General features: G+C 42.7%; 1 protein-coding gene across 6 annotated transcripts in view; it reads right to left on the bottom strand.

The window, feature by feature from the left end:
* Positions 1–219: 219 nt before the first annotated feature.
* NUBPL (NUBP iron-sulfur cluster assembly factor, mitochondrial) overlaps positions 220–25,370 on the bottom strand; it is a 69,210-nt gene continuing 44,059 nt past the window's right edge. For 5 of the 6 annotated variants that reach the window (XM_035109832.2, XM_035109852.2, XM_035109868.2 and 2 more), the window contains 4 exons: positions 23,755–23,840; positions 15,078–15,198; positions 10,874–10,956; positions 2,743–8,631 (listed from right to left, as the gene is read on the bottom strand). In XM_035109832.2, coding sequence (XP_034965723.1) covers positions 8,569–8,631; positions 10,874–10,956; positions 15,078–15,198; positions 23,755–23,840 — 353 coding nt within the window. In that variant the 3' untranslated portion in view covers positions 2,743–8,568. The other variant, XM_035109842.2, reaches the window with a different exon arrangement.

The raw sequence follows: 25,370 nt of genomic DNA on the forward strand, positions 1-25,370 counted from the left end.
ATGACACAACCTTGATGGCAGAAAGTGAGGAGGAATTAAAGAACCTTTTAATGAGGGTGACAGAGGAGAGCGCAAAATATGGTCTGAAGCTCAACATCAAAAAAACCAAGATCATGGCCACTGGTCCCATCACCTCCTGGCAAATAGAAGGGGAAGAAATGGAGGCAGTGAGAGATTTTACTTTCTTGGGCTCCTTGATCACTGCAGATGGTGACAGCAGTCACGAAATTAAAAGACGCCTGCTTCTTGGGAGAAAAGCAATGACAAACCTAGACAGCATCTTAAAAAGCAGAGACATCACCTTGCCGACAAAGGTCCGTATAGTTAAAGCTATGGTATTCCCAGTAGTGATGTATGGAAGTGAGAGCTGGACCATAAAGAAGGCTGATCGCCGAAGAATTGATGGTTTTGAATTATGGTGCTGGAGGAGACTCTTGAGAGTCCCACGGACTGCAAGATCAAACCTATCCATTCTTAAGGAAATCAGCCCTGAGTGCTCCCTGGAAGGACAGATCGTGAAGCTGAGGCTCCAATACTTTGGCCACCTCATGAGAAGAGAAGAATCCTTGGAAAAGACCCTGATGTTGGGAAAGATTGAGGGCACTAGGAGAAGGGGACGACAGAGGACAAGATGGTTGGACAGTGTTCTCGAAGCTACGAACATGAGTTTGACCAAACTGCGGGAGGCAGTGCAAGACAGGAGTGCCTGGCGTGCTATGGTCCATGGGGTCACGAAGAGTCGGACACGACTAAACGACTAAACAACAACAACACATTCTACATGGACTGGTTGCATGGCAATGTGTGCAAATGGCTTTAGATACCTATTAGGTCCATAAATTACCATATATCATATATGCAACACAAAAAAGTGACAATTTGTTGTTGACAAAGGACAGCTGGACATATAAGGGGCCCCATTACCTTCAGTAGCTTAGGGCCTCATCAAACCTAAATCTGGCCCTGCTCAGCACCCTTAACAAACTACAGTTAACAGGGTTCTTGCAGTGGGGAATGCGATTTACGTGTATTGTGTGTACAGAGCCTAAGCAAGCACCGTGTGTGAGAGAAACTGAGATTGGATACAGTTGGAGTATGAGACTCTGCCCAAGGATTTATCCTTTCTAGTGACACCAACATAGCAATTGCCATGTTTCTCCAAAAATTAGCCACAACAGACATTGCTTGTGGGTTGAAAAATGGTTGCTTTGCATCCTACAGAAAATATTTGTATTTAAATCACTAACCACGGGTATTTAGTATTAGAACCATAGAATTGTAGGGTTGGAAGGCTCATCTAGTCCAACCCCCTGAAATGCATGAATATTTTCCCCAAAATAAATTGTAAAATAAAATCCTTTTTTTAAAAAAAACAAACCATCGCTATTTTAAATGTTGTTCTTCAGTTTCTTGCAGGGAAATGAGGCAAATCTAGACTGCAAGAAACAAGCTCCCAAATCTTGGTACTATTTAAATCAAAGTAATTTTAGTGTCACTTCCAAAATGAAATAAAAAGAACAACAGATGTTTCCCTAACAAGCTTGCCCAAACATATACATGGCCCAAAAGAGAAGTGATTTAGTTATAGTCATCGTAGGGAATATTCAATCCCAGATTATAAACAAAGATATAAGTAAAAATGTACATTAACAAGTGGAAGCTGAGGTTTCTTTGCTAGAAAGACAATACAATTAAATTTAACTATAACAGAAAATAGTAGCTGTTTGACTGCAATAAATTGAGTCAAGAATCAAGATCCAAACCACAGAGTAATGCATAAAATGAAGACAAAACAAGTCAATGTTATGAATACCACATCTGCAATTATTTCCATTTAGTGACCGACTGCTTCCTAGTCCTTTTCCTGCTTGGCTAAAAATATAGCAGCTCATAAAATATGGTTCTGTGTCCATAGATCTGAGAGAGAACCCCAGCTGTTTTTGGAGTTTTGGCAGAGATTTGGTGCAATATGAGATAGCCTTCCCCTCTTTCAAATCTAAAACAGACGCAGAGGATAATAGGAGGGAGATATAAACAAAAACGAGCTTGAAAATAATATTGCTATAAACATCTTTGAATCACCTTCACCTAATATGACCAAATCGGAAATAAAGGCAAGAGGTCAATGGTTGAAAAATTCAGACGAAATCACACAAGGTGGCAGAATGAATGTCTCAGAAACATGAACTGCTACAGCAGGCTGCAAAAGTTAGAATGTGAGTTGGTATCAAATGGGTTTAAAGTGATGGAGTGGAGAAGCTATTCAAACAAAGGTGTATTAGGAGGGTAGGGGGTGCTGAACCTTTTACCTATCTGCTGTTTGTGCCTCCCCCCCCCCCAGGTGCTTCTGCCCTAACTGGGCTTATTTTTAGGTAGAAAGTAGCCTGGGGAAGGCATTGGGGGAACAGAAACCAGCAGAGAAAGTGTTCAGTGCCTCTGTTCCACCTGACTCTCCCCAGCTTGAATTCTCCTTCAACCTGCTCAGCTGGGCCCCACAATCTAGAAGAGAGCCCTGCCATTATAATGGGGAAGGATCCTGGCTCGGTGGCAGAGCATCTGGTATGCATGCAGAGGGTTACAGGTTTTATTTGATTTTTATTCGCTGAATTTGTATGCCGACCTTCATCCGACGATCACAACATGGCACCCAAGAGCTCACACCTCCTCTCTTTTGGCTGCAAGCGCCTTTCTGTTCTTCAGCCCCTTATCAGAACCTCTCCAAGATGCAGCTGTTGTGAGAAGGAAACGGGAGTTTTTAACATTTGACTTCCTTGCATGGTTTTATTACTGCTTTTAGAACTATCCCGTTCCAGAAACAAGATGTGGTCTGTTTACTCATTGCTGGCAATCGTTACTTTCACTTCTGTGAAGAAAATATAGATATTTCAAATATGCAATAAATAAGGTAATGGTAAAGGTCTCCAAGTCCAGTCAAAGGGGTTGCGGCGCTCATCTCGCTTTCAGGCCAAGAGAGCTGGCGTTTGTCCACAGAAAGAGAAGCTCAAGAACTGTATACTTAAATCTCTTATTTTGTGTGAACACTTGAGGTTAATTTGCTTCCCTATCAGCAGTTTTATTTAGAACACCAGCTAAAAATAAAGAGGGGAGAAAGCAGCCAGAGAAATAAATACGCATTTAATTGCGCTAATAGCACAATTATATGACGTGTACAATTATGCCATGACTACTCTTCCTACTCTGTAGAGAAAGTTTAATTGCACAGCATGGTTGGTACTTTTACATAGCTATTCTCACATCATCAAGCCCAGCTGGATTGGAGCTGCTGCCATCATTCCGTCATGGAGCATTAAGAGTCTCTCGAAACTAGCAGGGAAAGTGTTTTATGATGGGGCCAAATCAGAGATTGCACAGGAAACATGAAAAGTCTGATTATTTTAAAATAAATGAAACAGGGTGCCAGTTTGCAGGAAAGAATGGTGGGGAAGTGCTCCTTAACCACCTCACCACCAGCCACTTTTTCTGCCCTCAAAACAGCCCCCCTGCTTTTTCACCCTGGGGGGGGGTGGAATTGTGTTAAGAGTGTGTGGGGTGATGGTAAAGAGATGCTCGAACCTATACATATTCACTCAGCAGTTAGTGCCACTCCTATAATTGATAAGCTGTTCAGAAAAATTGCTTTTCTTTGTGGGTTCAGTACAGATGTCGTTACTTCATACTGGTTCTTTCTCAGCCAGATTTCTCTAATCATCCTGTCACTGTCTCTCTCCACACTGTTTACCTGTGGGCATCAGTCCAAGGAGGGCCCCCAATGCTGCTATATCCCATCTCTCTAGAAAATGGAACAGTCGAGCCCAAGGTCCTTGCCAGGGGATGGCCTGACCATCCTGGTCCCTATTTTCTCAACTGACCATGCCCTGGGCCTGGCTTTTACACCGGGACAGCTTGTGTTCCCAGTCAGTGTTGTGGTCCTGGCCGTGTCTCCAGATGCAACTGTCCATTATCCGCGGATAATTTCAAATGAAGGCAGAGTCGTTTGCCATACGCATGCAAGACTTGACAACTTAATATATGATGGGGTGGAAAGAGCTCCAGGTGTTTGGAAAAATATTTATTTCAGCCTTGAATCCTCCTTTGGGGTCACCTTTTGTTTAGAATTTTCCATCAAGTGTTCCACAAAAATAACTTTCTCCGGGCACCTAGAAGTCTCCCCCTCCCCCCCCCAGACTGCCAGCTGGTCAAGTTCATGGTCGTTTTTCAACTTTAATTCACATAAGAGCTCTTAAACCCTGAAACGTACGAAACAGAACTTCTGTATCACATCAAAACACAGTGCTTTTCAACAGAAGCATTTCACATATTCAGTTAGGAGCCATCAAGTGTTCTTTCTGCTCAGACTCTGGAACATCCTCTCAAAGGAGGTCCATCTGGCTCTGGCTCCCCTCCCCCCCTTCCAATTATTTTTATTGATTTTCCAAATCGCCTGGCTCCATCTTTGTAATCTGGGGAACCGGGTTTGTGTCTCTGCTCTTCCACATGCATCTGCTGGGTGACCTTGGGCTAGTCATACTTCTTTGAAGTCTCTCAACCCCACTCACCTCACAGAGTGTTTGTTGTGGGAGAGGAAGGGAAAGGAGAATGTTAGCCGCTTTGAGACTCCTTTGGGTAGTGATAAAGCGGGGTATCAAATCCTCCTCCTCCTCCTTTACTTGTCTTTGGTCATATAAGACTCTTCTATTTCAGCAGGTCTTTGGCTCTTTTTCTTGAAGTATTTTAATGGCTTTTTGTGGCGGCTAGCTTTAGCAACATTTGCAATTTTTACTGTAAGATAGCAGAGAGTTTATTGTTGCTGTTGTTTTTAAAAAATACTAAGCTAATTATGTTTAGATAGAAAGGTGAAGTAAAGCAGCTCAGTTCTGTAACCAACTAACACATCTGCATGTTTGAAATAGCAACAATACTGAATTTTCAGCATTGGAAAAGCAACTGATAAAACGGATAACTTACAAGAAAAGAGCAGCGTAGAACTGATGCGTTCTCATTATCTGATTTTTCAAAATTAAGAGTGAAACACGTATGGATATTTTAAATGATATCTTGCTCCAAAAAATTGGAGACCACCTTTCATCACATCAAGTGATCACAGAGCAGGTTCCAAAAGTATGTAAAATGCAATAAATCCATCCAACATATACCAGTGATTAAAAAGCAATTTAATCAATACCAACAAGAGAATACTGAAATCAATGGGTCGGCAGTCGAAAAGGACTCTTCACACTGTTCAATAAAGTAGGACGCTCCACCAGATGACCATGTCCTTCCTCAATAACATGTGCAGCACCGTCTAATATGATGGCTCATCCTCGGATGCCTTCCCTATGAAGAGTGGTGTAAAATAGGGTTGTGTTCTCAACCCAACTCTTTGTGCCTATTCTTCCTTGTTGCTTTCAGCACGCTCCGAGGAAGATCTACAGAATCTCATCAAGTGTTTTGCCCAAACCTGCAGGGAGTTCGGCCTTACCATCAACCTGACAAAGACCAACATCCTGGGTCAGAACATCACCAGCACTCCAAGCATTGGCAGCCACACGCTTGAGGTGCTAGACAATTTTGTCTACCTGGGCTCCACCATAACCAACAACTTCTCCATCAACGCTGAGCATTTTGGCAAGGGAGCTGTAGCAACGGTTTGCCTCTCCAAAAGGGTATGGGAGAATGTGAAGTCAATGGCCAATACCAAGATGAAGGTCTACCAGGCTTGCGTGCTGAGCACACCACTTTATGGTAGTGAGACATGGGCAACTTACACCTGCCAGGAATGATGCCTCCCACATGCACTGCATCAGGAAGATTTGGGGCATCACATGCCAGGATGTGATGGCAACATTAACCCCACCATGTGGGAATCTCTTGCAGACAACTGCAGTGTCTGGAGACAGACAGGTTGTGTATCCATAGCAGCAATCAGAAAAGGAATGACTGCTGAGAGAAGCGCAGAAAGAAGAAATGCCATGCTACACATGCATCAGCTGCAACAAAACATGTCTCTCTCATATCTGTCTCTACAGCCACACCTGGTGCTGTAACTCACCAATGGTTTGTCTTCACCCCAGAAGGCACAGTCTTCCATTGTCTCCTGAGACAGATAGATGTCAAACAACTCTTACTAGTGTATTCCAAACAGAAGTCCACATGGCAACAAAAGCATTCATACACGCATGCGTACAGGCTACCTTGATCCTGTTATGGATAAAAGATGCAAGGATTTATAAATCAGTATTGCTGATTTATATTGTTACTAAATTGCCAAAATTCCTTCTTTCTTGTTTAAACACAACACAAAAATTTGCAACACAAAAATAAAGAAACGATTCATGGATGCTCTAGGAAACTTTTAATCAGAGAATCAGTTTGCCAACGCTCAGTATAAAGAAGAGGGAGAAGATGTGTGCCTTTGTCCATCCAAGATGGAAACTTGAGAATGGTGCATCTGGATCCAGTCTCTCCAAAAGCCAATCAGTGCTATATAAAAGTCATTGTAGTCAAGCTCAGTATAAAGGATGAATGGGAGGCACCTTGCCCCTACAATAAAGGTAAAGGGACCCCTGACCATTAGGTCCAGTCGTGACCGACTCTGGGGTTGCGGCACTCATCTCGTGTTATTCGCCGAGGGAGCCGGCGTACAGCTTCCAGGTCATGTGGCCAGCATGACAAAGCCACTTCTGGTGAACCAGAGCAGCACACGGACATGCTTTCAAACTGCTAGGTTGGCAGGAGCTGGGACCGAGCAACAGGAGCTCACCCCGTCGCGGGGATTCGAAACCGCCGACCTTCTGATCTGCAAGCCTTAGGCTACCTGCGTCCCTACAATATGAACCACTAAATAACTTAGTGGTGCTGAGGGATGTCCTGGAATAAGGCCTCAGCACAATCTATCTAGCTTTTGCTCCCTTGGGAAACCTGCTTCGGAAAGCTTCTTTCCCATTACCTATAGTAACATTACCACGTTTTATCTCAGATCCTGTGAATTCATAGGGAGACTGTATTTATTTGAATAGTATATGCTGGAGAACAAAATGGCAGTCTAAACTCTGAAAATCAGACAGCTACTCACATAACCTTTTCCAGTAAAATATTAGGCCTAACATTTTGGACTAGCACAAGCTATCCCCAGATTTGCAAGGCAAGGGAAACAGATTTAGAGGCATGCAGGGGGGTGAGAGCAGGGGAGGATAATATTCCACTACGAAGGATAAATTATTGTGCTGATCGAATGTTCACCTTAGCGCTATACAGTGGTACCTCGGGTTACAGATGCTTCTAGTTACAGACCCTTCAGGTTACAGACTCCGCTAACCCAGAAATAGTACCTCAGGTTAAGAACTTTGCTTCAGGATGAGAACAGAAATTGTGTGGCTGTGGCAGTGGCAGTGGCAGCAGAAGGCCCCATTAGTAGGTACCTCAGGTTAAGAACAGTTTCAGGTTAAGAATGGACCTCCAGAACAAATTAAGTTCTTAACCCGAGGTACCACTGTATTGAATACAACCCGTTCTCTTGCTTATTCTGTGTATGAGTGAGTCATTGTACATTATCATTAGAACCTACCGTATATAACAGGAACAAATAGTAGCATGAACCAAAAAGATGTAGAATTGAATAGAGAGACACTAATAAACCATTCTGTACAAACACACTTTCAGTTTATGTAAGCCTAAATCCTAGATGCATTCATATTCAGTTCCCCCTCCCCCTGCTGTGACCAGCTCTATTAGCAGAAAATAATGATGCAAGACTTAAGGCAGTAGGAAATTCAGACAAAACCACGCAGTATGCACTGATAAAAAAAGGGCAATTAGATCTTTTTGTTTATAGATTCAGGGCTATTATTTCCTAGTGGGAAAATATTCATATATGCAATCGTCAGTAATTAATTTTTATCACTTGTTTCCTCCTTTGGCAACCTGATCTCAAATGCATCTAATTTTAATGAAGAGCTTGTTGCTGATTTTTGGGTTTATTCAGGCTCAACAAGACAAAGGAAATGGAGCAATTTCCCCAGACAATTACAATAAGAAAATTATCTTATGATCGAACATAAGCTGATAAGAGAATGCATTAAAAAGCCAGTTCTTGGGATTCTTAGTTAATTGTTTGACTGCTTATAAGTGAATCTTGGCTAATGATAACTCTTCAAAGCTGAGCATAATTATCTTACATTTCTAGTATCTTCATTCAGACACATGACAGAGAGAAACAAACTGACCACACATGCAGTGGTGCGTTCTGGTGTTTGTCAGTGTACCTACATAAAGACGCTAAAATCTCTTCAAATATCTCTTCCTCTTTAATACCAGGCCTACTGAATGGTGCACTAAAAATATTGAGTTCCAAATACAAGTTGGCTCTTTGGTGCTTTTTGCTGCTAAAGCATGCCGAAAGTTTGCTTCAAACGTTTGATATGACAATTGCACTAAGTTGGTACCGACATTTAATTTTCCAAGACAAAATAAAAAATAAGGCATGTTCCATAATATGGCATTTCTTCTGTCACATCCTACGGCACACTTCAAATGGTAAAGTTCTAGTCACAGAACCTCAAAAATATGGTTTTAAGTTGGAGAAACTGGCAGTCTTTTCACTATTTCAGCAGCAATCTTCAGATAGGCTTGGGCCTGTAAAAATATTTAAAAATGGCAATGTGTTTATCTCTTAGGTCAGAGTAAAACAGCATAAAATAGTATATAAAACAGGCAACAAACTGGCTGTCTTCTGTCACCAGCAAACCAGCTCCCACCCCTTGGCTGAGCTGTTATGTAATGAAACGTTTAGACACTTTCTAATTGTAAGAGAAAAAATGCGTCACCAACAGAATGTTGACAAATAATGGAGCTTCTGTGCCATGAAATTTCAGTTTGCTGGATGGGATGGGGAGACCTTGCACTGGCAAGTACCCACTGCAACTCCTATATAGTATCGTTAGTTATTGGGGGGGATCCCTGTAATGGAAAATAATTTGTGAGTTTTTCATAAGGTATTTCCCTTCTTGTTGCATCCTTCATCAGCAGGCAAGAAACGATCAAAACCACAACAAACCTGGATTCTACTTTTCATAAACTTAACATGTACACATGCTGAACTTTTTCTCCTACTCATATTCTTCCTAATGGGCTATTTATCTGATTATAAAGCTGGATTGAACTGTTTGTGCCATCATTTCTAAGCAACACAAGACGGACTGAAGTGAAACAAGAGAATTTTAATGGAGGGAAATGGAAAGGAGAAATTTACAGTTCTCATTTGTCATTCTGAACTGCCTTCATATTAATAAACTATGTTGTCAGTTTAGAGATTTTTCTGTTCTTTTCGGTTTGAGGTTTCTAAATGGGATTTTCTATAGCTCATCTTTCTGCAAAGAAAGGTGTGGGTTTTCCTTAGCAAAGGAAAAAGTTGACAGCTTAACATTAACAATTTGCTGACCCATCAATTGGAGGCCAAAGGGCTGCTCTGTAGTGCAAAGAGAAATAAAACAGCCAAGAAATGGCAGAAATGCTCTCAAGATGTAACTACAGATGAACAGTGGACTGCAAAAGACCTTGGGACCTCAACTTCAGAAATAAGGCATGAACTTTATCTTGCTTTAAAGCTTTACAGATTTATAAAGACAGGTTCCTCTTCCTGGCCACTTCCTAAACTACGATTTCTGAAAACACTCCTGCACAAAAAGCACAAGGAACACATTCCAAAGGGACCATTCTGTGTGTGAGTAAGAAAAACCACATGCAGAGTCAAGACGTACACTGTAGTTTTCACCAATGCAGTTCCATGACCAATGATGCAAAGTATTTTAAAACTGAAAAGAAGTCAGCTATGCCAGTTGCAACAGTGAAACTACAAGGCATGGCAAGTTGCATGCCTGGGTCCCTTATGAGGATTGCACATGTGTCTATATCACCTAACACAGGAGGCAAACAGATATCTCAGAGTTCCTAAGCATAGGCAATATGACACAATAAATATCTTAATTTTCTATTTTAAAGGAATGCACAGGTAATATTATTTCCTTCATCATAAACTCGAGAAAACATTTAATTTTTTTGCATCTTGTTGGCTTTCTTATTAGACATTAGGATAGGAAGGTAGTGAGCAAATTCTTTTCACCCCACTTTGGAACGTTTTCATCGTTCACGTTTGGAACGTTTTTGGAACGTGCTCATCATGTTATAAATATCTCCATTTTCTAATGGATATGTGCAGGTTTAATATTCCATACATCATCAGATAGAACTGGGCCTTCGGCTATTCTACAAATAATTCTAATAACGTGAAAAGTGTTCTTCAAGGTCTATTTATTAAATCTTCTGAATCTTCCTTTTTTTCCCTTAGCATGGGAGGATCTTTCCGAGCACAATTCAAAGTGTTGGTGCTGACCTTTAAAGCCCTAAACAGCCTCAGCTCAGTATACCTGAAGGAGCATCTCCACCCCCACCACACTGAGATCCAGCACCGAGGGCCTTCTGGCGGTTCCCTCACTGCGAGAAGTGAGGTTACAGGGAACCAGGCAGAGGGCCTTCTCAGTAGTGGCGCCCACCCTGTGGAACGCCCTCCCAGCAGATGTCAAGGAAATAAACAACTATCTGACTTTTAGAATACATCGGAAGGTAGCCCTATTTAGGGAAGTTTTTAATGTTTTATGTTTTATTGTGTTTTTAATATTCTTCTGGGAACTGCTTAGAGTGGCTGGGGAGGCCTGGCCAGATGGACGGGGTTTAAGTAATAAATTATCTTAGCTGAATTCCTGTTCAAACCATGATCAATAAGCAAACAGGTATACAGAGACAGGGGGCACATGTGTTGTAATAAATAAAGCAAAAATGAACAAGATGAGATTTGTACGCAAACTACACTAAAACTCACCACGTCACTCTGGGGCTGTGAGACCACAATAGGCTTGCCAGCATCAGATGTTTCTCTTATGTGGACATGTAGAGGAATGTCACCTGTATGAAGACCATAAATTGAAGTTTAAGCTCAATATTTTATATATGCCATAAATTCAACTAGTACTGGTGTTACTCATATTTCAGCGCAGTAAGTAGCAACACTTGAATGAAAATCAGCTGAAATATTTCTTAAAGAAACATTATTCATAATTTTTTATTTTATTGCTAGATAGAACCCTGCCTTACAGTCATCTATGGAAATGGAGAGTCTTCTCCCTTTTTGTCTGCTGCAATCACCCAATGGGAACAAAAATTCATAGATGATGACCTATTTAGGGTGACAAAAGAAAGCATGTCGGACTTCCATGCACCAGTGGGCATTCTGTTTTCTTTCGAGTCTCCACTCTGGTCTGGAACCAAAAACTGGCTTTGAATTAATTTGTGTTGCAGTGCAGAATTCCGTGGCCCTGCTATACCAAAACTCAAGCTAAAAGGCCAGCTGAATGCATGCAGTGCCGAGCGCTCACAGAACAGGTCCGCAGTAAAGTTTCCCAGCTTCCAGCTTGTTCACGCCCCACGTTATTTATTCGGTACTGCAGTTCATTCCCTACTGATTTCCACAACTGTAACATCCTAATCAATATTCGGATACAGGCTTAAATATTTAATTGCCAAAATGAAAGGATGTGTTACTGTTATTAGGGAACCACTGATTTAATTAAGTGCTTGTTACATATTCAATTAATTTCCCTTCCAACAGTTAACAACTGTGTTTGGTGCTTTTCTAATCAGCAGGGGACCGCCACGGAAATAAAGAAAAATGGCACAATAACACACAGGATGGTCCCATCCTTTTTTTAAAAAAAAATAATCTCTTGTGGAAAATTAAACTTTTTCAGATTCCAACAATGACCATTATTACGCAACAGCTGAATATAAATCAAATCTATATGTAAAATGGTAAGATGAGAATAGCTGCACAGAAAGCAATTTTAAGGGAGAAATCTGATGCACCCTTTAAGGGTGACTGAGGAGCTATATGAAGCTGTGGACTCCCCTCTCCACGGGTGCAGAGTACCATGGGTGCAGAAAGCTACACTGCCATTATTCTATAGCTGATGGCACATTTGCCACAGCTAATGCAGCGCCCCAGGCCGGAGCCATAACTCTGCCATCCATGAGACAAAAGCCCCTGTTTGTCCCCTTGCTGTGAGGAAAGGCTGGGCCTTGGGGATCCAGCAGCTCAGTCCAAGTTCTCAAAAGTCAGTCACCCACGATTCTGCAGTGATTCCATCCCTTTCTCAAATGTATTGGGTGCCCTGTTTGTTACATAAAGTTTGTTACAAATATTGGGCTTGGACTTAAATAAAAACAAGTTAAGGTAATCTGTGAAGGATGACCAATATTGATACCTGGTGTTTAAAATTAATTTAAAAAGCACACACTGCAGAAGCTGGATAAAATATTCTTGATGTTGAAAGTTCATTCCTACATGTCTATAAATTGTTGTCTGTTTTTTTAACACTTTTCGAGGGGTTACTAACCATTATTTGGCCCAAGGACCGCGTTCATCCTTGGCTACGCCACTGAGGTGGGGGGGCTTATTAGTCATCTCACATGCCCACTTGCACGGTCCTCTCCTTAACTTATACTGGTATGTACATATCGACTGAGGAGAAGGGGTTATTATCCTTTGCTTGCTTGTAAAAAGATCAAACTGATGACTGAGAAGATGCAATTTAGATCCTTATCAAGGTGCTGGGCTGGTGGAGAAATTTAAACCTCTCTGTCCCAATGGCATGCTTGCTTTATTTCTTTTTTACCTTTTGCTACTGATGTCAAAATCAGTGGTCTTGGGGAGCCAGAAGCATTAGATTGGGGACTCCCCCCACAAATCTCCTCTAGGGGATTGGGGGAACCCCAGAAGATATTTAGGGGGTGCAGAGGGGGATCCTGTTGTGCAAGCAGAAACCAAGCCTTATGCAGAATGGTTGAGGGAGCCGGGTATGTTTAGCCTGGAAAAGAGGAGACTGAGAGGAGATATGATAGCCACCTTCAAATATCTAATGGGCTGTCACACAGAAGATGGAACAATCTTGTCTTGTCCTTGACTTGAACCAATGGATTCAAATTACAAGAAAGGAGATTCTGACTAAACATCAGGAAGAACTTTCTGACAGTAAGAGCTCTTCGACAGTGGAACGGTCTCCCTCGGAAGGTTGTGGACTCTCCTTCCTTGGAGGTTTTTAAACAGAGCTTGGATCTGTCATGGATGCTTTAGTTGCGATTCCTGCATTGCAGGGGGTTGGACTAGATTACTCTTGAGGTCCATTCCAACTCTATAATTCAAAACCCTTGCACTGATGGAACATGCTGCTTTGGATACAATCGTGTTGCATGACTCTCTGGCGTATCCAATGCAGAGAACTCTACACTAATTATGTGCTCCAATATATAGGTGCACGTCAGAAGGACCATGAATCAACTCTAATTGCGGGAAGTTTTGGCATGGGAGGCTTCTTACCAGTGGTCAGTACCAGTGACAGCTGAAACAAGATCCCAGACTCCAATCCTCATTACGCTTCCAGCAGACAGCCAAGCTAACCCAACTGTGTACTTTTAATTATGGATTTCCTTGCTCTGCTAGGTCTCTGTCAGCCCTTAATGCTTCTATGGCATTTTTTTTAAATGAACTTCACTTCCTGGTTCTAAATGGATAATCTGTATGAACTGATATAATTAAAGCACGGTGTGAAAATATAAATCATTAGCAGGCACAATTATCTCATTTACCAGCTTAATTGAGGTATGCCACATTTTACATTTCATTACCAGCTTACACCTGAACCATTGCAGGCTTCAACGCAGAAGAATTATTTTCATCGGGGACTGTTAATTCTTTTCAGCATGGAGGGCCAGACTCTCCTGGTCAAATTGCCCTAGTGGCTGCTCTGCTCAGCCATAACTGCGTTGCTGTCCTATGAGCTGAGAGAGCTACAGTCTGAAGGGGCTCCAGAGCAGAGCAAGGTGTCGAAAGAAAGCACAAGGTTGGGGAAAGGAGTTATGGCAGGCACAGCTACAGACCAGGGTTAAAGACAGAGAGGGAGCTGCGAGGTGAGAGGAGTTAGTGGACAGACGATATACAGGAAAAGGGGTGGTGGTGGTGGTGGTAGTTTTCGAGAAAGAAGAAGCCAAGGTGTGGGAAGAAAAATGTGTAGCTCTACTTGCTAATGACACACCTGAGATTGAAATATGAAGGCTGCAGCCAGAGGTTAAGGCAGGCACCCCCCAAACTTTGGCCCTCCAGATGTTTTGGACTACAATTCCCATCTTCCCCAACCACTGGTCCTGTTAGCTAGGGATCATGGGAGTTGTAGGCCAAAACATCAGGACGGCCGCAGTTTGGGGATGCCTGGGTTAAGGCAACAGAAGCTGTTGCATTTGCATCCTGACCAGGTAAGCCATCAAAAACCACAAGATGGGCAGCAACAGGTAATGGCCTTGAATGGCAAAGTTCATCTAGGGAAAGTGCAACTCAGTAGGGTAGAAAAAAGGGCAGGTGGGGTTAAACCAACCCACTCTTACCTAAAGTTTGCCTGCAAATCTGTTGGTCTGACTAAATCTCTTCATTGTGGACCCCCACCCCTCAGTCTTATCTTCCTGCAGCTATCACTCATCCTCAACTAGGGTGAGGGATATGGAGCCATATGAACTGTTCCCTACACATCCAACCATAGGGAGCCACCGTTGCAAGAAGCCTGGCTGGGGAAGATCTGTTCCACCCCAGCTGGAGAACTTGGGAGACCTGCTTCTCATCCAGCCGGTAAGCCATCTTCTTTCAGGAAACAGAAGATCAGCACAACAGCCTTCTTTCTCTCCCTTGCTCCCTCTTTTAAAGAGTCAGATGCTTTCTGAACACAATTTCATCAGAAAAAAAGGTTCCTATGATGTGATACATGTAAGTCCAATCATATTAGCGCTGTAGGATGTGAATCAGTGGAAGGCCAAATAAATAATATTCTGCATTTCCTTCTATATGACACAGGAGTCCTGAATACACTGCCAGAAGTTGAGTGCCTGAAGTCCATTTATTTCAATAGGATTAAACAGCAATCAAATAACTCTGGATTTAATTCTACTTCTTTCTCATCTAATACTTTCAATCACCACATTCTTACCTAAAACATCCAGACCAAGATCACAGGCTAGATTCCTCACACCATCAGTTCCAAAAATGTGGGTTTCGTGGTTGCATTTTGGACACCGGAAAAGGCTCATGTTTTGAACGAGCCCCAAGACCTGGCAAATAGAAAAACTCAGAAAGGTTACAAAGAGGCTAAATAAAAATTAGAGAAGGTTAGTTTCTTCCAACTAGCCAACCTTACATAAATAAATCCATAAACTTACCAATTACTCATAAAAGAAAAGCTGTGCCCCCCACTCTAGATGGTAGGGAAATTATTCTCATGTCTACATTTCACAATTTTGACATCATGAATAGGATAATGAAGCATGCTATAAAATATTTAGTGCAGGATTACTCTAACGAGCCCTGTCAGCAGAAGCCCTATGCAATGACTTCCACTTGTGCACCAGGGATTTCCTCCCCCTCCTCTCTCCCCAAACTCCCCATTCCACCCCATTGGCTCGGGGACTGGGGTAGCACTGGTGCTATCTCTGGGGGACCTGGGTGCCTGGGCACCGCCCACAAAATTTCCACTGTGGGTGTCCGGCTGTCACGTCGCACACATGCGGGCTGCTCGGCTGCCACTGCCTTACCTCTTCTGGCTCTCTGGCGCCACTGCGATGGCAGGTGGCGGCAGAGCAATGCGCACACCGCTGGGCACCCACAATCCGGGGCCCAAATCAGAGCTTCTGGCAGGGCTCTGTGCAGGGGGAGAAGAGAGGGGATTGTTCCATTTGGCAGGCTGTTTATGTAGACAGAAGGACTGCCATGGCGGAGCACGAAATTCCATCCATTACAATTGTGTTTTTTGTACCCACCATTCTCTGAGCGGTAAGAAGACCCCAGGCGGGATCAGTTACTTTGGGAAGGTTATAGTTCTGGTGAGTAGCTCTTTATTAACAATTCACAGGTTGGGCAAGCAGAAAGAAAATCGGTAAGCAGCGTCCATTTCAAATCACTGCCCACTCAAAAGGAACAACAGCTGAGGACCTTCTGGCGGTTCCCTCGCTGCAAGGAGCCAAGTTGCAGGGAACCAGGCAGAGGGCCTTCTTGGTAGTGGTGCCCGCCCTGTGGAACGCCCTCCCATCAGATGTCAAAGAGATAAACAACTACCTGACGTTTAGAAGACATCTGAAGGCAGCCCTGTTTAGGGAAGTTTTTAATGACTGATGTTTTAATGTATTTTAATCTCTGTTGGAAGCCGCCCAGAGTGGCTGGGGAAACCCTACCAGATGGGCAGGGTACAAATAAATAAATTATTATTATTATTATTATTATTATTATTATTATTATTATTATTAGAGCTTCAAGCTCTGACGAGTCAGAGCTACTTTTTCTCAAATTCAAAACTTCCAACTTTCTAAGTCTCTCAGCTCCAGCTCATGTCAAGCAAATGAGCTCAAAACCTCTGCACAAAAAGTTGTGAGCTGAACAAACAGTACAATCCTATGCATGTACACTCAGAAGTACATCCCACTTTGTGCAATGAGGCTTATTCTCAGGCAGGTATGTTGAGAGCAACAGGCTAAATAAATAAGGCAATCTGCTGCCTTGACTGCCGATTGAATATGAACTCATTGTTAGTAGCCAAATTATTCCAAAGCTAAAGGGAAACTGTGAACACTCTCTGTAATATTATCTATGCCCTTAAAGCATCCGTTTCATTAGACCACTTACAAGGTGGGATGGGGAGGAGGGAGGAAAGAACTATGATTTTCTATTCACTCTAAAGAAGAGAAACATATTTAAAAACCAAACAACAGAAATAACGACATCTGGCATGATGTGACAAATTACTGAAGGAAAACCTAATGCACTTATGTTAGATGTTGCTTTAAAAGCTAAATGAACTGAGTTAACTTAGAAAACCTGTCAGGAAAGTTAGCATTTTTTTCTTTCTTAATGAGGATGGGGGGGGGGAGAGAGAGAGACTAATTATATTTTATTCATCACTCAAACCACATTCTGCACACTAGAGTTTCTCTCCCCTTTGCCCAAGCCTAGAAAAACATTAGAATCATCTCTCTCACCTGTGGTATTAAGCCTATTTATTTTCAACACATTTGAACTCAGTGTTTCAAATTATATTTCTGAGGCTAACTTAAGAGTTTGGTGTAACATATGCGCCTACAGTAGCACATATGTGCTATGCTTGCTAAATTCAAATACAGTCGTGCCTTGGAAGTTGAACAGCAGAACCCGTTCCGGAAGTCCGTTCAACTTCCGAAACATTTGGAAACCAAAGTGTGGCTTCTGATTGGCTGCAGGAAGCTCCTGCAGCCAACTGGAAGCCGCGGAAGCCCTGTCGAACAGTCAGCTTCCAAAAGAACGTTCAAAAACCGGGACACTCAGTTCCGGTTTTCGATCGTTCGGGACTCCCAAGATCGTTCAACTCCCAAGGCGTTCGGGAGCCAAGATACGACTCTATGAGGAATCCCCAAAAGTACATATGGCAATGAACCCCCTCCCAAAAGAAAACTCACCAAGCCCGATTATGGATACCTATTAAATGGGGTTGATTTTTGCATAAAGGACATTTGGATGTGCATACTATTCAGGGTGGGTGCAGATGTAATACCGGAAGTTCACTGGGATGGAAGCCAGAATTCGAAACATGTACAGTGGTGCCTCGCTAGACGAAATTAATTCGGGTCTTTTCTTATAGCGAAAAATTCGTCTAGCGAATCCCATAGGAATGCTTTGAATTTTTTTTTTTGAATTTTTTTTTGCCCATAGGAACGCATTAATTGAATTTCAATGCATTCCTATGGGAAACCGCGATTCGCTAGACGAATTTTTCATAAAACGCATTCGTCTAGCGAGGCAACCTCCGCTCAAAAAATCATTTCGTTAAGCGGAAATTTCGTTAAGCAGGGCATTCGTTAAGCGAGGTACCACTGTATCTCTCATCTTCTGGAATGCTGCTTTTTGCAAACACTCATAAACCACAGGGTGGTGTCTAAGATCAAAAGTTGGGAATTCCCAGGGTGGTAATGGCTGGAGGAACCAATGCTGTCACTCAATGGGTTCACGGAGGGATAAAATTCTAGCTAACACCAGCAGAGCATCAAAGCCTGGAGGTAGCAGCCATTTTCTAGTGTTAAGTAAAAGCATAAGAGTTGAGGTGAAACTAACAATTGTTGGAAACCACACAGCAATTTCATCTCTACAGCGAAGGAGCTTCTGGGCCTGGCTATAAGATGAGAGGAGGAAGCTGACCTTTTGTCACCACTGTTTTCCATAGCGTCTGCCTCTCCCTGTACCAGTTCAGTGTGTCTTAGCGCATAACAATTGAGGGAAAAGTACAACAGATATTATGTCTCTTCTCCTCTCATATATAAGCACAAATCTAATAGTAATACTTGGAGGCATAGTATATTTAAAACACATATAGTCGAACTGGAAAACAAATGCAGACAAAATAACTTGGTTTTGGTATGCAACACAAGATTAGGGCTGCAATTCTATGCAGCAGTATGCAGGAGCTGGGGAGAAGTGTGTGCATATCCAGAGGTGTTTTTGACAGTTTATGTTGCACTGGGCTGAATGAGCAAGCCACTTTTCCATTGAAATCTAGTGTTCACATTCAAGGCAACTGGCTGCCGTAAAAGCTGTCAAACACACCTCTGTCCATATAGACACACACCTCCCCTGCCAGCATATAGGTTGACTACGGTTGCAATCTGCGGTCGCAGTTATGAGCATGGTTTGGCTCTTGTAAGACAGCTATGAACCAGGCTCATTTGATCTTAATCTCTATGGTCTGGCCAACATCCATTTTTAAAGAGGCCCTAATCAGAAGTCCCAGGGACCCAGGTGGCGCTGTGGTTAAACCACTGAGCCTAGGGCTTGCTGATCAGAAGGTCGGCGGTTCGAATCCCTGTGACGGGGTGAGCTCCCGTTATTTGGTCCCAGCTCCTGCCAACCTAGCAGTTCGAAAGCATGTCAAAATGCAAGTAGATAAATAGGAACCGCTACAGCGGGAAGGTAAACAGTGTTTCCATGTGCTGCTCTGGTTTGCCAGAAGCGGCTTTGTCATGCTGGCCACATGACCTGGAAGCTATACGCCGGCTCCCTCGGCCAATAATGCGAGATGAGCGCGCAACCCCAGAGTCGGTCACGACTGGACCTAATGGTCAGGGGTCCCTTTACCTTTAATCAGAAGTCAGCACAGCAGTCTGTTCTTTTGTAAAGTCTGTGTCTGTCACATATACAGCACAACATCCCTCCTCCTTATTTCCATCTGGCACTCAGTCAGCCCTAACGTAAATGCTCTAGATCATGGTTTGCCAACCTTTGTGGGACCCATGGGCACATTTGAAAACCATATGGGCACAACATGCCTGCCACAAATCTCCCCTCCCCAGCTGTAAACCCACCCACCCTGAAATCACCCCTGCACCATGATTATGGTGAAATAAGTATTCTGTTGGCAATAGAAGGTTTACTTCAAACTTAATTTCACCAGGAAGATGGGACCCTACGGGCACCAAGACCTGCGCTCATGGAAGGCAATCTTACTTGGCCACGAATGATCACCAAGAGAGAGCAAGCTACACTTCAGAGATCCTGTCTGAATATCATAATTGCAGGAAATCAGCTCAGCCGCAGTAAGGAGCTGAGTAGTTGTGGAACAATCTTCTTGCCTTTAGGAGCAGCTATGAAACCCATCTGTTTAGGAAGTCTTTTGAGAGCTGAAGGTGTCTTGATGACTGCTGCTGCATTTCCCCCCTAATGTTTACTTTTTATCTCTGAAATATTGTGTGAGTTGCCTTGAGCACAGGAGAGGTGGAAAAGAACTATTTCAAATAACCCAACCCTGAAAAATTATCTGTAAGTTTTTCCCAGCTACTTGTTTAGGCAGGCTTTTCAGTTATTAGCCAGTTTGATGAGCTCTGAGCATGCAGCATGTTCCAAGCAACGCCAGGGGCAGTCCGGAGAAACATGCTAGCTCTACCCACCTCCACTTGTCATTCCTGTCACCCTCAATTCACGGAGGGCGACTGTGCAAAGCAGGGAGCTGCCTGTATCTGTGAAGACACCCCAAACGCAACGGAATCTTAGAAAGTCAGGGTTCCAAAATCTGCAGAGAGCCTCCACAGATATAGAAGGCTTACTCACGCGGTCAGCTTCCTTGCACAAGTTGAGGGCAATGGGGGGGAATGGGGCTGGGGGAAGCAAAGCTAGCATGCTCAACCCCACTGCCCACCTCATGCATTGGATAATTGAAGCTGAAGGGAGCTTATTTGACTGCATTTTCACCTGTGGCTTTAAAGTGTGGTGTTTTGGTTTTGCTATCAAACATGGATAGGAAGTACAGTTGCAACGTATCATATTCACAGGGGTTTGTTCCACGGGTTGCATGTATAACCAAAACTACCTTTTCCTTGGCTGGCAGGTGAGAGCCTACCTTGTGTCTCCACTGCCTCCCCTCTCCCCAACCAGCTGAAGGGAGGAGGAGGAGGAGGCAGGCAGGCAGAGGATGATGAAAGCAGAAGGGAGGAGCAGAGGTAGTCAGAGGCAGAAGAAAGGGGCTGGAATGGATCTGAAATGGAGCTGGTTATGGATATATGCTGCTGAAGCAAGCATAAGATACAACTCAACTGCATCAAAGATAATATTATACTGATGCTAAATATCAAATGCCCAGTGAGATATTTCAGCTTTGATTCCATATCAGATACTTAGTACATTCTCAGTATAAGCTACTCCAGTTTCAGGAGAAGACAAGTGTACTCCTTGGGCATAGCTCTAATTGAACCAGCACCACAGTTGCCAGTTTAATTTTTTAAAAAGAGGAAACTATTTACAGAGATGATTGATACTATTCTTAATTAAGCTTAAGGGTACATCGCGTGAAGAATAGTTCTTAAAGGTAGGCAATAGTGCGGGTTATCTATATTTTGTCATTAGGGCTGTGCCAAACGTTCACATAAGTAAAAATGTTCTTTTCAAGACCACCCCAAATTCCTTTTTATGACCTGCTCAATCTGCTGCTACTTCCAACTCCTTATTCTTCCTGGAAGGCCAGTGGTAGGAGTTGCCAAACTGGGCGCTGCCAACCCAAACTCCCTGCCACTTGCACTCAGACACTCGTACTCTTGCCACACAAAGGCCACCTCCCCGTTGTCCATTTCCTACTGGAGAGATCTAATGGTGAGGGCAAGGTGGGTTTAAAGAAAGCCTTTTGAAGTCGTCGCCCCCCCCCGGCGCTCTCAGATAGGTTTAGGAAGAAAAAAACCAACTCCGTGGCCAGCACTCTCCCAGAGCGGGGGGTGGGGGCTAAAAAGTGTTCGTTCTCACCTAGCGCCACTCAACCCACGCCTCTGCCCTCCTCGCTTGTGGCAAATTGGAGCAGAACAAGGTACAGTGGTACCTCTACTTACGAATAACTCTACTTACGAATGTTTCTACTTACGAAGGGAGCTCCGTCCGCCATCTTGGATGTGGTTTAGATTTTTAGGTAGGGTTGCTTCGACTTACGAATTTTTTCTCCCAATGCATTCCTATGGGATTCGACTTACAATTTTTTTCGACTTACAAATGTGCGTTCGGAACGCATTAAATTCGTAAGTAGAGGTACCACTGTACCTTGGTTCCTTTTTGCATTGCCACCATAACAAGACTGAGCACTCCAGATTGGAGTACTCCAATCTGCTCTGATGTTCCCTGTGATGGCAATTGTTCTGCGCAGGTTTTGCCGCTGCCAGTACACTGGATCTGGTGGGACAGATCTGGCTCAGGGCTACAGGTGTACCACTCCTATGGAATACGGCGCCATGACACTTATACAGCTATATTTGGCTCTTTGATGCTTTCACGGAGGGCAAACCTTGTAAGAATGAGGGCGATGCTGCCTGTGCTGGCAAACATGTTTGAACCCTTTCATATAAAATTCTGGAGGTCGCCAGGGGTGTGGATAAAGTTTTTTGACACTGCCAAACATATTCACGGGAAAGCAGTGCACTTCAGCTCTGTCCTATTTATAATTTGTTTATCTGTCTTGAAACACTTTCATCCTTAAATGAAACAGGCCTACAGAAACAAAACAAAAAACCAGCAGTGTGGAAATGACTGAAACTGACTTGTTATATAGTATGTATACCAGCGATGTCCCGATAACTTTCAGCCCGTGCTATTTTATAATGAGACTTTTGTTCTGTTCTCAGGAACATCCTGCCCCAGATACCAAATTCTATGAGTAATTCTGTAAGGAACTGCAGAAGATAAACAGCCTTTTTATGGGTTTCTGTCTAAGCTGTGTCTTGATTAAGTACTAGCTGTACAAGTATAACACACTGTGAAATAACACATACCTCCTTTGATTTATTATTTACTTCTCCATATTTCATTGTGCTGTAAAGTATTACCATGTTTAACCATTAGCTTCATACTTAACCACCAGTGGTTCTTCCAATGAATATTACTGTCTCTCAGATTTTGTATGTTTCAAATCAAAAGATGGGTTTGGTGGCAGTGAGAGGAGAAACATGTGGTAGAAACCCTCACCAACTCTGAAGACCAGATTAAAATATCTGCGCAAACTTCAGAATGGTGTCTCTCAAAAAAATATTTTCCTCTACCCATCTTTGCTGTCTTCCCCCATTGTCTGGGGTGGGGAAAGCTTTTGATTTGTTTGATATAAAGCACTGTAAAGTAACAATGTCGCTCTCAAGATCTGCATCAACTGGCACCCTTTACAGTCCTTCATTTTCAACTCCCCTTATTTGTTGCACAATGGCGTATGGCAGGTCTTGGAAGTGCCAGACCTAGGAGGTTCATGAGTTTGTATCCATCCTTGCTAGCCAAGCAGCTAAAAGTTTAAATTCTCCGTATGGAAAACTCATTCGCTCAAACTTCTCAAATATACCTAAATAAGGGAAAACTGCATGTGTGTTATGTAGGAGTACAGCTGGCAACTTTCAGGTTAATTTGTACCGTAGTATATTTAGGATTACAAAGGCTGTATTTTAGTACAGCAAAGCAGTACACCCACTATTCACTTCTGAAATAATTTTGCTATCACCCTCAGAGCTCATCTGTTATTTATAGCATACAGTCAAGTTTCTTCCCCCAAAAAAGTATCAACAACTAGAACATATGAAAAACATAAATTTCTTAGAGAACAGGTACTATCCCCTTCTGTACTCTTAAGATACTGTTATCTAAATGGCCACTATTATTCAAATGGCTTTGTGGGGGCGACTCAAAAACCTGCTCCACAGATTGATCACAAAAGGTCAGACACCATGCATCTAGGACCAGTTGCTTTACAAAGGCAGAAGAACTAGCCTTGTGGGTTTCCTTCAACTTCAAGGAAAAGTGATTTTACTTATAAGCAAAATTGTGACTTTCTTCGGTATATTTATACTGAAATCAGACCACCACCCACAGCAGCTGGCAGTTTTTTCCAGACCCACGAGGGATCAAACTGGATACCTTTGGCATGCAAACCATGCACTCTACTACTAAGCTGCAGGTCTTCCCTAAAGATGGAATTGCAGGCAAAAAAATCACCATCCCTTGGTTACAAGTTGACAGGGCCTCCAGGGGCCAGATGGGGAAAAAAATGCTTTGGTGACCAGTCTGGCCCCTGGACCACATATGCCCATCTTAAAACATATCCATTATTTAGAGGGATCAAACAACTTGCATTTGTAAAGGCTCACCGGCACATTCACTTTTTTGAACATCTCAGTTCCTTTGCGTGCATCCAGTAAAGCGATATCCTGAGGAGTGGACACCATCACAGCCCCTAAGGAAAAGAAATATATGCCATTGTCAAGAATATTGTCAAGAATGCCAGTACTGAGTTTAATTAGGCTGTTTCGTTCCACAGAACACCGCCATGCGCAAACACATATTGAACTCTATTAAAGATTAATGGTGGCTTTGCTTGAGCAGAAAGTGCCTCGGTTCATGCAAATTGGGGGGTCCAGATATTCTGCAGCTCTCAATGTCATTTCCCCTTCTGATCAAGGGCATCTCCCAAACCTTCGGAAAAGTCTTCATGGGTGGGAGGGAATCAGTGAAAATAAGGTACAGTGGCAAAGCAGCCACTGGAAACAACACCTTGAAATTACTACTTTGCCTCCATTAACTCAATTGCTTTCTTTTCACATGGTTAGTACTGTAGTTAAAATCCACAAGTTACTACAGGCATTTCAGGCAACTTCCAATTCTGGAACTTGTCTACACCTAACCAACCATATAAAAACCCACCATTATAGTTGAGATAAACATGATTTCCTACTTAGCAATTACTCCTTCCCTCCCACTCCCTAACAGTTCCCAACACATTTATTCATTCATAGTAAAATATTCATAAATCAAATATGTGACAATCTCATTGAGGAACAGGATTCCGATTCTTCCCCCTTAAGCAGTGTTGCCTCTGCAGGATTAATAGGATTGATAAGTATGAAATTATTTTGATCATTAAAATCAGCAAATGCGACTGAAATTCACTTGAGAAACAGCTCTGCTTGAGCAGAATGTATAATTTTTACCTAATCACTTTTCAGAGATGAACTACTTTAAGGATGATTGAATGAACAAGACGCTGCCTGGATTATGCTTCTTTTGACATGTACTGACGCTGGCTCACATTTTCTCTACAATCTTGTATGTAGAAATTCATTGCCCTGCCTTCAACATTATTCAATAAAAACCAACTTATGGCTAGTGTTATTTATATAGCCCTCCGCCAACAGCAACAAGCCAGGTTACTGAAAACAGTTCGATTCTTATAAAGCAAACAGAAAGAGACATCTAAGCCTACTTTAAAAGCTCTGCAATGCAGGATTCCTCCTGGCTATATCTAAATTGCCTCTTTGCAAATCATGCCAGGCAGCTTCTGGTGTGAAGTGATCTCTCCATAATAGTCTAGAGTATAATCAGTCATTTATCTTAATTCTTCTTCTTTTTAAGTGTAATTATATACATTTTTTCAACAAGATGTATAGGGAGTTGGGGGCCTTGGCAAGCTGAGCTTGCTAGGTTGTCCATGGCTGCTACTTGGGGACCACAGATTGAGATATAGCTGCTACCCAGTGTTTGTATATGAACTGGAAACATTTACTGTTGTTTGCCAGTTCACTTAAAAGCATTGTTTCCAACTCCACTTCACCAGGTGATTGCAAAACATGGTTCTTCACTTCGGACATAATTATTTGCAGAACTTTTATCGCTCCCTTCATCAGACCAGGTTGCTCAGACCAGGTCACAATAAAATATAACCTGTATGTTCAATATTTGCTACTCAAGATCCCTTTCCCCATCACTT

The sequence above is a fragment of the Zootoca vivipara genome, chromosome 1 (assembly GCF_963506605.1).
Source record: "Zootoca vivipara chromosome 1, rZooViv1.1, whole genome shotgun sequence".
In the NCBI taxonomy this organism is placed as follows: Eukaryota; Metazoa; Chordata; class Lepidosauria; order Squamata; family Lacertidae; genus Zootoca; species Zootoca vivipara.